The sequence below is a fragment of the Stomoxys calcitrans genome, chromosome 4 (assembly GCF_963082655.1).
Source record: "Stomoxys calcitrans chromosome 4, idStoCalc2.1, whole genome shotgun sequence".
Lineage (NCBI taxonomy): Eukaryota > Metazoa > Arthropoda > Insecta > Diptera > Muscidae > Stomoxys > Stomoxys calcitrans.
In genome coordinates, this window is record NC_081555.1 from 98,443,608 (window position 1) to 98,457,358 (window position 13,751).

Sequence of the window (13,751 nt, forward strand, 5' to 3'; positions counted from 1 at the left end):
TATGGAGTGTATTGCTTGAAGTACACCTTATGTCTAGTGTACCCATTTATTGCAGCTAAAACTAATAGTCAACAAGTAGAAAAGTAGTAGTAGTAGAGGAGGAACAAGGTTAATGGAAAAAATTACAGTCTAAAAAATGGAAAACCAAAAAAAAAAAATTATGAAAAATATTAGGTTTTATTATGTATTGTATTTTTCTTCTTTTAGAATGGTGGTCATTTTGGTTTAATGAGGTTTTGGTCTGGTAAGAAACAATAGTTGTGTATTAATTAAATTTATGTGTTTAGTAAGAAAATAATTTTTTCCTAGACGAGAGAGTTGAACCGTTAAAATCTATATATTCATTTATAATTGTTTCTAATGAAATAAAGTATCTGTTTAAAATCCATTTAGAAAAACTTACAAATATTTACGGTAATTGCGTAAATCTGCATTGTGTTCGTCTACGACAGCCGGCAAATCTCCTAAAACGCCTACAGCAGCAGCTACTGATTCAAACGATGGTGGCTCAGAATTTAGCCCCGAAGCAAGCAGACCACCACCTGGTGCATTGGTATTTTTAGCACGGCGTCTACCACGTGTGCCAGTACCACGTGGTGCTCTACGACCACTACTAGTCGTAGACGATGTGGTGGGGGTAACTGTTACATCTGTTGATGAGCCTAAACCATCGACTGAATCAAAGCCAGAGAGGGAAATGTCTCCCAAGGACGGTGGTGTTGCTGTGGCAGCAGCACGCCCACGACCGGCGCGACGACGACCTGGCCCTGGACTTTCTCCAGGAGCAAGAGAAGCTTTTTTGCCCGGCTTACGCTTTCTGCGCTTTTTAGTGCCATAACGTGGATCATAGTCATATTCATCATCGGCGGGTGACTTGGGCTCCTCCAGCGAATCGTTATCATGTATATCCATCTCATCGTAAAACCATTCTTTCGGCAATTCTTCTTTCAGTTGAAGTTGCGCTGCCTGTTGTTGACTATCCTTGCTGTCCGATGTATCCCCACCGGCAGCACCCAGAGACGAAGACTCTTCTAAAAGGGAACTATTAAAATCTGGATCATTCATAACAGCCGAGGACATAACTGTGGGTGAAGCTGTGCCCCCACTACCCGATGTTGTAGTTGTGCTGGCTACCAGAGCTTCATGATCTTTACGCAAAGCCTGAAACGGACGATCGGGAAATCTAAAATGCGAAAAAGTAGAAACTTATAACGGCTCAATACCAAAGTAACAAACATAAATTTGCTCACTTGTACATTTTATTAAGATATTGTCGACGACTCTTTCTCCATCTGGCTGCAGGATACGTGTAGAGTTGGCCTTCCTTAAAGCCCGGCATACGTTGTTTTTTGTCCACGAATAAATGTGAATGATTTTGAGCTACTCCAGTTTGAGGATCCAGAAAAGGCAATCGCAAACGTCGTTCAATGCACAATCGTGTATTGAAATTTGCACTGTATTCGATGGTCTCGCGATAGGAGGCATCTTTCAGATAACTCTCTATCTTGGCTAAATTCGGAGCCGAAACTATTTGTATGTCCACGGCAGAAGACATGGTGCACCTCTTATCTTAATTAGACTCTGTTCCCTTGAAGTTGCACTTAATTCCGAGAAAAGTCTCTATTGTTGAAGCCTATCAGCAGTTTCTAATGTTATTTATGTGGTCATTATATTTCTTATCTCTATTCGTTTCACATTCTTGTGTCACACACTTTTCTTTTTTCTAAAGACCTGGCACTTTGATGTTTCTTTAATGCCGTTTTATTTATGTGAATACGTGTTATCACTTTACGTTATATGCACGATACATTCTTAGCTTATAGCTAAGTAACATATTTTCATATTTTTACTAAATAATAAATAATAATATTGTTTCTATTACATGTTAATAACAATAATCGTCCAATGAAAGACAATTTGGTCTAGTTTAGGGATCAAAAAGTCGATTAAACAAAAATCGAAAAATCGATTATTCGACTGTTTGTGTGAACAAAAAAATCGAACAATCGATTACAAATTCGATTTATTAGACCTGATTTATTTTAGTGCTATACATTGCAGTGCAGCGAAAATTGAATCGAAATGACATATATTCCGCACAACAAGTTCTGGATACGTATGCAGGCTTATTTAGAACATCTGTCTTCTTGAACGCCGAACGTACAAACCTCAGCCAGAAAAAAGTGAAATGGTTAGAAGAAGTGCCGTCAATTATCATAGTTCACGCGTAAATAAACAAGATTCAAACTCAACCACGTGATCGTGCGTTACCGTGAATGTTATGTATTGTTAAAAAAATAGATAATAAATAAAAATAAAAAATTTTTATTACATTTTTAGAGACAGTATCTATGTTCTGAAGAAAGTTCATAAGTTTAATTTTGAATATATGTGAATGCGTTGCTAATGCCTTGTATTCGTAAGGAGGAGTGTTCCAAAGACGTATGGTACCGGCTTCGCTGTCTCAAGGGTACCATTTTTCTTCCCCTACTAGATCTAGTAAAATTAAATGGATCAAAAAATATATTCAGGTACCTGTTTATAAATAATCTTGTGCAAATTTGCGTTCTTCTCATACCATATACATAAGGGATAATACTATTAAATACCACTTTTAATTTCCGGCGACTCAACGAATCACAATTAGGAAACAGTTCACAACCATATATCAGTCCAGGAACCAAAAAAGCCTTTGCAAGAAGGACTCGAATAGTAGGTGGCAACCGGTTGTACGTACCGGATTGACCCGATGAATGCCTTCATCGGCAAGGGCTGCCGCCTCAGTGTTCAACACACTGCTACAACAACAACTAGGTAGAGTAAACGAGTGAGTAAGCCACATAAAAAGCCACATTTACACTGCTCTTTAAATCCGGTTTTATTGACTCGATCATCTGTTTTCCCTTTATAAAATCAGCTGACGAGAGCCTTAAATCCGGATTGAATGAGCAGCGAAAACAGGGTTTAAGCCTTGTCGATGTGTCTGCAAAATTGAAAAATAGGAGAAATTTCAAACACAAATCTCAGTGCCGAAAGCTTTGGAATGGTCAAGTCGAATAAGAAAACTAACTTTGTTGTCATCGATGTCACTCCGAATTTACTCGGACACTACTATTATTATTTAAGTGGCAGTCTGCCATCAGACTCACTTAGACGTTTTCGTTTATTGTGAATGCCCAATAACTTGCGAATGTTCACATGCGCTAAATCAGACAGGTTCTCAAAGAAATGAAAACCTAAAGTGGAACTCCTTCTGACTGTTTGTGCGGGAAACACACAAAAGGTATTCTATAGTCTCTTCTTACCCGATGACCCTACAGCTTCTGCAAAAGTCGTTGCTGGCAACCTTTAGTCTGTCAGCATGTTTTCCGATTAGACAGTGAGACGTCTGTTCTAACCAATGACAGCAAAGCAGTAGACCTCTTAAGTCTAGATGAGGCCACATAGTTTTGGAATGCAGTGTTTCGGGTAACCTCTTCGATATGACCAGTTCTAGATGTACCTTCTGTTACCAGGGATATCGTAGTTCCAATCGGTTCTATCAGTGGTACAGTAATTTTTTTTATCAAAATGCGGCTCAGGCAGGGTGTAATCCACACTGCCTGGAACATCGGATATTGTATTAAGGATAACACAGTTTCCGTAGCCGCCACATGACAGATGAGAAAGCTCCCTTAACCTTTCTTGCCCTTTCCAAACACCCAGGTATTTTGCGCTTTCCTTAAATGGAACATTCTCTCCACCCAAGGAGGCAGGTTCCACTGTAGCAACTTGTATCTCCTGCTGAAAAGAGCTACTTCTGTCTTGCACGGATTTATACCCAGACCACTTTCGGTAGCCCATTTTGCTGTTGCACGTAGAGCTTCCTGAAGTATATCTCTTAGAGTGCTGGGAAACTTTCCCCAAACAGCAATTGTCACGTCATTAGCATACGCGATCACTTTTACGCCATTTTTTTCTTCCAGAGACAATAATATATTGTTATTGGCCATATGCCAAAGTAGAGGAGACAGTACACCTCCGACTAGGTCGTGAAGAGCCGTTTCAGTGAATTTGCCTTTACTATATGCATGCTGTTGCCGCGACAGGTGATCTTCAGGGTTCTTTACCCTAAGATATGTTTCTATCAACCTCTCAAGAGTCTTCAGCATAAAGGATGACAGATTAATAGGACGAAAATCTTTCGGCTTCGTGTGGTAGGGTTTTCCTGCTTTCGGAATGAAAATGAGCTTCGTGACCCTCCATCCCACAGGTATATATGACATTCAGATACAAGCAGAGTATATCTCCCTAAGCCAGGGATCCAGTCTACTAGACACAGCTTGTAATTCAACCGGTGATACATCATCAAGGCCTGGTGACTTAAAGGAGTTGAAACTTCTTATCGCCCAAAGTATTTCCGGCTCAGACACTATTTCTTTAATAGCCTCAGACGAATGCATACCAGTCACAACCTCTTCTGGCGCCACGTTGTCCGTTAGAGAATTTCCCGGGGAGTGTGTATCAACGAGTAGTTCTAGTGTTTCCTCACTAGACATTGTCCATACATTCTCTGACTTCTGGATACACCCAACCGTACTAGGTCTCGAGGACAGAATCTTCCTTAGCCTAGAGACCTCAGATGTATCCTCCACCGAGCTGCAGAATTCTACCCAGGATTTGTTCTGAGCCTTTCTAAGTTCGCCCTTATATTTTCTTAGCTCAGCCTTATAGATGTCCCAATAGTGTGGTGATCTTGTGGCTTTTGCTCTGTTGAAAAGTTTTCTGCATTCCTTTCTTAGACCAACCTGCTCTGGGGTCCACCATGGCGGTCGCTGTTTGCCCCCTGGCTTGGCACTAGTGCATGCTGACACAAGCGAGTCATTCAGAGCCTTAGTTATGCGCTTGCAGAATTTGTGCCGAAATTTATCCCAATCCGCCTTTCTTCTGTTTAGCCGAGGGACCACTACTTCAGTATTTTCTCCAAGGCTAAAACTAATATAACGATGATCAGAGAGGCTATGGTCATCCAACACTTCCCAGTCGCATATTCTTCTTCAGCTAAGCTTCCGGTGATAAAAAATTAACATCATACAAGTCGGAGCTCAAAGCTCCAGCCTGTTAATTCTAGGATATTAATGTAAAAACAGTTTTTTGCAATCTTTTCAAAAGGATACAAATAAATAAAACTAATCATTATTGTTTTCATTTTTATTTGCCTGATGTATAATACGATATTTAATATATGTATGTATATATATAATGTTTTTTGTTGTTCTCTTTTTATATATAACTACAGATTTTTTTCACTTTTTATGTATATATATAGATCTCATTTTTTAATTTAATTTTTTTTTAACTTATTATATTATCTAAAGAATTTATACCACAAAAATATTAGTTTAGAAATGAAATGTAAGACATAAAACAAATTAAATGACATTTGACTTAATGAAAGATTGATGGTTTATTTTTGCTTTACATAATTAAAATAAGTACAAGAGGTTAGTAATAATTTAAAAGGACATTACAAATGTATTACATATATGCTTTTAATGTCCAAAAAACAAAACGATCATAGAATATGTATAACAGAAAAAAAAAATAAAACAAGGCAACTAATGAAACGAGCCAAAATTTGTTAGGGTGAATTTTTTTTTTTTTAAATAAAGAAAATTATAGATACGCCATGCGTTGAGAAATGTTATCTAATACGTTTAAGAGGAACGCTTGGGAGGGAATGCTGTTGTTCAGGGGGAGTTTTAAATTAAACACACATGTATGTGTTCTACGAAAATTAAACAATTTTTTTAAGTGTTTAGTGTGAATCATATGTTAAAATTCCCATTCCTGTTTGATAGGAAGCAAAAAACGTTGCGAACGATTAATCCTTAGCTTATATAGCAGAAATTTTTCAAAGCGTTTTTTTTTTGTCTCTTTTGCTATTTATTTGAATTTAACAGGTGGTTTTCATAAAACAGCTGTTGGATGCTGGGAAAAAAACCTCCAGTAGAAATTAGCTCTCAATTACCAAACTCTCAAAATGTTGATCGCTCTCACGCCCACTCCCGCTCTCTTCTGCGGGCAAATAAAGCTGTTTTTCGGGAACTCAAAAATTTGTGCAAATTTGCACAAATTTTTACTGGAAATCGTTCGCGTACTTTATTTGCCAGCAGAGGAGAGCGCGAGAGAGAGCAAATTTGGACTGTTCGAAAATAGAGAACCTGCAAATATCTACTGGCACTTTTGCCAGCAGAAATTTGCAACTTTGAACAGATGTTTTGTAAAGGTCAGCTGGTTTTATGAAAAGCATCCGTTACATGAAAATACAAAAGCTAATACCAAAAAGGATCAAAAAAGGCAGAGGTAAGTAAAAATTAATCTCAGGTACAGAAAAAAATCGAAATGATGTAATTATACATGATGTCGATTGTCATACATTAGAACGTAAGTGTAAAATTTGAAGAATTATTTGGAAAATCTTGAAAAATTAAAACATTGTATCCATCCAGATACCAAGATAAGAGCAACGATCGGAGGGAAGATGCTGCAATGGGATTGAGTGGGTCGGACTGGGCAATTAAAGGAGTGAAAGGAGCACAGTGGGATTAGAAAAAAATAATGCAAATTAGTCTGCCAATTGTGAATGGATACAGATATCTTCAATGAAAACACAGTGACCTGGCGCCACGGATGACATTCTTCGTGCGCTGTAAATTGTGGTGGATGTCCAGCGGCAGGGAGATCACGGACATTACGAATGGATCCTCTTCTAGCCTTGTCACTCTCGGGCCAATAAATTGACGTTTATCTAAGGAAAATACCTCACAAGTATCGCCAGCATTTTTTTTATTAAAAACAATTGGTTTCCAAAGCAAGCAAATAAAAAACCCAACCCAAAAATTGTTTTGTGCAGGCCCTTGTTATCCACTTTTGCTCGATTTTGTTTTTGAATCTGGTAACACCTAAATAGAATATCAAAAAACAGCTAAGTACAATCTATCTATATTTTAGGTGTATTTAAAAATTTAACAGATTTTCAGTGAAATATAATATTTTATTTTTTTTATATAAATTCAATCATCAACCAAAAGCAAGTGCAATTTTTGTGTATTGCTTGTTTCTGTACATATACATATATTATATATAAAATGATATACATGACTGATGATCGAATTTAAATAAAAATAAAACATTGAGATTCCATTGAAGGATATTGTCCGGCTTTAGACCATTGTTTAATGTTTTCTATTCAAAGAATAGTATAGCAGAAAACACTTTAAAGTTAGCAAAAGTGTGTTGTTGCTAGAAGCATTTGACTGGTTTTCCATATCGCGATTTCATTTAGAGCCTACTGTGTTTGAGTTTAAAATCCAAAATCAACAATATATTTGGTATTATCAATGCTAGCGACATTTGGGAAGTACTGTACCAGTTGGTATGGCAGCCATGTAAAAACTTCTCCACAATAAGGAGAAGGCACGCCGTTCGGACTCGGCAATAAAAAGGAAGCCACTTATCTTTGAGCAAAAACTTGAATCGGACAGCACTCATTGATATGTGAGAAGTTTTGCCCCTGTTCCTTCATGCACAAATTTGCATTTGCATTATCAATGTGGCTTTACAGGTATAGATTTACAACAGACCAGATATTCACACTATGCTAATCCTAGAATAGGCCTAAGAGACATGTGTTCTGCAGTTAATATGGAAACGAACCTCTTAAAACCGTTCAAACAAGGCAATACTTGTGGTGTTCGAAAGTCTCATTCGTGCGTTAATGGTGAATATCGCCTTTTTGGCATAGTAACGCATTTAAAAATACAACGATTACCTTGGTTGGTTCATATTGTAAAACATGAATAAAAATGCCCCAGCTATTAAGAATATGAACCTGTCGGTTTATGCAAAAGGGGAATACTAAATCTCATGGGATAACTATGAGCACCACACATTCTGGAACTTTGAGCTCCGATCTGTGTGGTGTTCATTTTTCTCACGTGAACCTTGGCTGTGAGCTTCCGCGCGCGTCCACAGTTTGCGGATAGTGGAATGATCCATACGGCAGTGAGAGGCCAGGTGGCGCCGGTTCTTGCATAAATACTGAGTGCGTATAATGCTCAATATGACAAGACGAGTTGTTGGCGCCTTTAAATAACCAATGGCCATGATGGTCCCGCGGTGATCCTTTGGACCGGAACGAGCTTGCTCACCTATAGGAGCTAGATGAGGATCGCCACTTCCACATATAGACATGTGGCTACAACAACAACAACTAAAACTCAGACCAAAATACCAAGTGAAAAAAATATATCTCTGTGGTAGGATTTTGGAGAAAAACAAAACGCAGAATATTGAGTCGCGAGGTTTCAAGGGTCTTAAGAAGCACGCTTAGAAAGTTAGCAATAACAAAAAATAGAAAGTGTATTTTCATGTGTAAATTGCAAATTTTGCCCATGAGAATTCCACTAAGGAATAGGGGTAAACTTCACGCATATCAACGGGTCCAGTCCGATTCAAGTTTAAGCTCAATGATAAGGGGTCTCCTTTTTATAGCCGAGTCCGAACGGCGTGCCGCAGTACGACACCTTTTTGGAGAGAAGTTTTACATGGCATAGTACCTCACAAATATTGCCAGCATTAGGAGGGGAAAACCACCGCTGAAAATTGTTCTCTCCAGGATTCGAACCCAAACGTTCAGCGTCATAGGCGGACATTTTAACCTCTGCGCTACGGTGGCCTCCAAGTGTATTTTCATGTGGTTAGATAAAATTAAAGATGAAGTGGCGCTCTCTAGTCGAGTTATTTAAAATCATACAAAGCACATACTTGCTTATGTGTTTTGAAACATTAACAGGTATAGAGGGGGTAAAATGCAAAAATTTCCCTTAAATAAGCCAGGAAGGGAATTCAAACATATATGTATTCACAAGTTAAAGAGAATGGTGAAAAAACAATTAGTATGTCATGTTGACAAAACAAACAAAGAAAAACTTAACTAGACAAACTTTTTCAAAACAATTTTTTTTTCAATAATAATATTGTTAGTATTTTTAGTTCTCCTCTTTTCATATTTTATAATTTAATAATATTGTTTATATTTTATTGTGTGTTTTTTCCTTTGTTTTTGTTAAGTATATTACAAATTACAACTTTAACATATTCCTTAGTATAAATTTGTTTTTGTTTTGTTTACGAGTACAATTAGTCTGTCTGGTTTTGGGAGGTCCTTTGTGGCCTTACTTCCTTCCCCCCCACAAAAGATGACTTAATTAAAAAACAAATTTTTATTTTTATATGTTTTGAAAAGTGTCATCGATGTGTGTGTGTGTGTGTATTGGTGTAGTGTTAATTTAATAGTAGTAAACAAACATAAAGTAGAATTTCATCAAGTAACCAAAGAAAATGGATCGTGTCTCATGTATGTTTGCATTATTTAGTGTAAAGAAATTTTGGACTTTGAACAGCTTCTTAGTACATAAATATGTCTAAAAAAATCCGTTTATTTTTGTTGATGTTTTATAACACATTATATTGTTGTATATTACAAAAAATATATATGTTGTTTTGTTTGTTTCTCATTTGTGTTGCTGTTGTTGCTATGTTCAAAAGTGTCGATAATCATCGCTTTAAGTCGAATTTCCTTGTGTGATTACTTTTATTTAATATTTTTTTTTTATATATTTATTTTTGTATCGCAAAAGGGAGGGAGTTTTTCTTTTCTTCAGTATATACGATCGTTATTTCCTTGTTCTTGGATGATTTTTCTTCTTGTTAAATTTCTTTACCTGTTCTTAATGTGAGTGTTTGATTTTTTGCTAAATTATTTTTACGTTAACGTTTCATGTTATCATCACTATTGGTTTTGTTTTATTTTTATTATTATTATTATTGTGTATGGTAATGTTTAATTATTAAGTATTATTTTTATATTAATATTATACTGCATTATCTTTTGTTTATGTTTTAGTATTTAGCGTTATGTTATTTTGCTTCCTTGCATTTATTAAAATAATTGCTCATCCTAAACTAAGTTCTATTCGGGGGTTGTGTCGGGAAAACCACTTACTTCTGTTTGCTCTAAAACATTCACTCCATCGGCGACATATGATATGCGTATGCGCATGCGTAGAGTAGCCTATAAAATAACAGTTACAAAAATGTAATACATTTCGAAGAAAAAAATTCGCATCATCAATACTCATTTTTATTTTATTATATTTTTAACTTACATTTGATGTACTGACAACGCGCATTTCTTGCGTTATAACACCCCCTGGTGCTAGTACAGAGCCGGAAGGCGATAGCATTTGCAATGTAAAACTTTTAGGAACTGCCGCCTGAAATTTAAGGAAAAAAAAAACAAACTGCTTAAAATATTTTCATTGACATGTAATATAAAATGAATGAAGCAATCCCATGGCAGCCCGTTGTACGTACCGGATTGACCCGATGGAGTTCTTCATCGACAAGGGCTGCCGCCTCAGTGTATAACACACTGCTACAACAACAACATAAAATGAAGTTTGGCGAAATTTTTATGTTGTTGTTGGTACCTCTAATACTGGAAGGGATGACACTAAGGATGTTGGATACCAATTAACTTGGCAAAGTCCACTGTGGTATCACAATGGACCTAAAATTGTCTGAGTGAGTCTGCCAATCTTACCTAAACTAACCTACCAAGAATCCACAGGTCTAAAATCAAAAACGAGCTCCCGGTGCATAAGTCATTAATATTACATCCCCAGACAAAACGGCTAAGGGATCCTTGGCAGTGTTCGTTGTTATCCAACCATCACGAAATTTTCCACACTATTTTAGCTTAAAAGCCAACTTTGGTAAAAATCGGTTCGGGTTAAATGCAGTATTGCCATCTGGAAGATCATGTTACACGGATGGATCAAAGCTAGAGTACAGAGTGGGCTTGGAGGTCTACATTGAGACCCAGGGACTGAGATCTATCTTAGACTGTCTGACCATAATACGGTCCGGCAGACGGAGATCCGAGCGATCACGGAATGTGTGAGGTGGTGTGGTGCTAACGCGAGAACAGTTGTAGGACAGTAAAATTGCCATAAGGGCAACCAGGACGATAAGGTCACGAACAGTCTTGCAGTGTAAGAAGGATATTAACGCCTTCTCTGAGGATGGCAAAGTCCTCATCGATTCGGTGCCGGGCCATGACGGAGTAGGGGGAATAAAAGGGCAGACGATTTGGCGGTGAAGGTCAGACTGCCGTCAATAAACTTGGTTAACCCGAAGCCTTTCGGTTTGACGCAGTCCGAGTTAAGGGAGTGGGCGACGAATGCGCATGCAACATTGTGGAACAACATTGTGAAACGGTCGGTAGGACGGCGAAAATCCTATGGGGGGTTCCAGATCGTGAGGAGACGAGGATGTGCAGGGCATGCGGGGAAGATGATGAGACGTAGGAGCATTTCCCGTGTCATTGCCCGGTTTTCGCGTGTAACAGATACCGGAACTTAGGTGGGGACACAATATCAGACATGAACCAGCTTAGGGGAGTGGTATTGAAAACAATAAAGGATGTTGTAAGTAGCACGGAATTCCTAACTTAAAATTTTTCTTTTTAGAGGTTACTTTATAGTATTTAGAGCGCACAACAATACGATTACTGGCTTAGGTGTATGTCCATAGTGGCATGGGACGGATTAATATCTGCACACTCTTTTTTAACCTAACCTAACTTAGTTAAATGCAAATTTGTCCATGAACATTGCATTAAGAAACAGGGGCATATCATATGGCATAAATGTCATATATCAACTAGTGCTGTCCGATTCAAGTTGAAGCTCAATGAAAAGGAATCTCTTTAGCCGAGTCCGAACAGCATGCTCTCTTTGGAGAGAAGTTATTACATGGCTTCTATGCTTAGCATAGTAGTTCGGAGGAGTCGATACATTTTTTTCTGATGTTCTAACTGGGATTCCAACCCTAGAGTTCAGGGTCTTAGGCAAGCACCACGCAACGGTGGCTTCTTCAGATTTAGATAGTTCCCATATATACAAAACCACTGAAATATTCTGCTAAGGGGTCGTTTATGGATAGCAACCCAACTTCAGATGCGTTGCCAACAGGCAAATTTGTCAAAAAAATTTCCATTTCTTTATTGAATTGCACAATTGTTTACAATTTACTTAGTAGCTGTATGTCCAAAACTCTTATATTGACTGCAAATGACAAAAATTTCCTATGTTATACCAATTTGTATACAAAGGTTTTATCTCCTAGCAACGCAACTGCAGTTGAGTTTCAATCCAATCCAATCCGTTCAGCGTCATAGGCGGACTTGCTAACCTCTGCGCTACGGTGGCCTCCAATCCATATTTCAGCCATAATTTTCTTCACAGATTTGGATATGGCTCCCAAATAAAGATACCACCAGACGGTCGAACTTTGTCGTTAAAGACCATAGATCAACACACATCGTATATAATTTCCTATGACCGCGGGCATAGAAAAACAAACAGAAGCATTCATGCAGTGTAAGCAACTTCGTATGACTTTGTTCGGATGACACATTGTTGTCTACCTACAAACGGCTTATCAATTGAGTCTGCACAACTTTTATGCAGACACGGTAGCAGATGCGGTGAATAGCTACCGTGTGAATGTGGTCCTTGGAGAACGACAACCTCTCATTGCACCTGAAGAAATTGACCTCCCCCGGGAAAACTAGAGTTATTCTGGCTTAATTACGATCCGACAGATGCAGCCGCCTCACTTACTACAGAGCAAGAATTGATGCCAACGTGCAGGATGTTAGTACCGATTTCGACCTGGGTCTACGCGGCACACGTCATCTGTTTAATGTCCAGCCAGACCCACTCGACTCAGACCCAGATCCCTCTGGACGCACCCCAACTTAGTCGCAGAGCTTCTGGATTTGGATACTCAATAGAAGCAAGCAGACGAAAAACAGAACTCAACACGCACTACACCAATAACAACACCAAAGCTGCGTCACTTAGTTGATCGTTCCCCTACTGGGGAATATTATACGACATGCAGGTGTAAATATTGGGTTGCCCAAAAAGTAATTGCGGATTTTTTTAAAAGAAAGTAAATGCATTTTTAATGAAACTTAGAATTAACTTTAATCAATTATACTTTTTTTTACACTTTTTTTCTAAAGCAGGCTTAAAGTAATAGCTGATAACTGACGAAAGAAAGAATGCAATTACAGAGTCACAAGCTGTGAAAAAATTTGTCAACGCCGACTATATGAAAAATCCGCAATTACTTTTTGGGCAACCCAATACAACACAAGACAACGCTTGGTGCTCGCCTATACCATACTCTACTTTTGTTGGCAATTACAGAATATTTGTTCCCCTAACCGAACGTAGGATATATTTTCAGGCGCCTCGATCTTCAGGGCTCCAAACACCCAGTTGAGATGTCTTTCTCCACTTTTGCGTGTTCTGTTATGGTCGCCTTCAAAAGACTTTTCACTGGAGCTTCTTCATTCATTCTGACAACATGACGTTCCCTTAGGCAACCGAGGTATTTTGATGCGTTCAACTATGCTATCGTCGTCATACAGCTCGTGGTTCATACGACGCATATATCCTCCATTAAAGCAGACTGGTCCATATATATTATGAAGGATCTTTCTCTCAAACACTCCAAGTATTGATTCACCTGCTTTCGCAAGTACCTATGCTTCGAAGCCATACAACAGCACGGGTTGTTGTCGTCAAGCTCCTGTAGGAGAGCAAACTCGTTCGGGTCCAAAGGACCGATCG

General features: G+C 38.2%; 2 protein-coding genes across 6 annotated transcripts in view; both read right to left on the reverse strand.

Moving 5' to 3' along the window:
- On the reverse strand, positions 1 to 1,899 carry LOC106096010 (zinc finger protein ubi-d4). Of its 2 annotated transcripts, none has more exons than XM_013263514.2 (2): positions 1,257 to 1,899; positions 1 to 1,183 (listed from the first exon to the last, which is right to left on the reverse strand). In XM_013263514.2, the coding sequence occupies exons 1-2, from the start codon at positions 1,553 to 1,555 to the stop codon at positions 400 to 402; spliced, it is 1,083 nt and encodes a 360-aa protein (XP_013118968.1). In that variant the 5' UTR covers positions 1,556 to 1,899; the 3' UTR covers positions 1 to 399. The 2 variants fall into 2 exon arrangements, with proteins under 2 accessions (XP_013118968.1, XP_013118967.1); XM_013263513.2 differs by having other exon boundaries at positions 1,251 to 1,899.
- A 7,763-nt stretch (positions 1,900 to 9,662) lies between these two features.
- The window catches only part of LOC106095997 (AP-1 complex subunit gamma-1), a 60,651-nt gene continuing 56,562 nt past the window's right edge, over positions 9,663 to 13,751 (reverse strand). For all 4 annotated transcript variants that reach the window (XM_059366167.1, XM_059366168.1, XM_013263485.2 and 1 more), the window contains 2 exons: positions 10,212 to 10,319; positions 9,663 to 10,117 (listed from right to left, as the gene is read on the reverse strand). In XM_059366167.1, the coding sequence (XP_059222150.1) occupies positions 10,016 to 10,117; positions 10,212 to 10,319 (210 nt within the window). In that variant the 3' untranslated portion in view covers positions 9,663 to 10,015. The remainder of the gene's footprint in view (positions 10,118 to 10,211; positions 10,320 to 13,751) is intronic.

What these genes read in the sequence shown, in the direction of transcription:
- LOC106096010 (XM_013263513.2), bottom strand. Translation starts at nt 1,555, where the DNA reads ATGTCTTCTGCCGTGGACATACAAATAGTTTCGGCTCCGAATTTAGCC. An exon ending in TATCTTAATAAAATGTACAA is followed by an intron (nt 1,184 to 1,250) that starts GTGAGCAAATTT and finishes TTCGCATTTTAG; the next exon opens with ATTTCCCGATCGTCCGTTTC.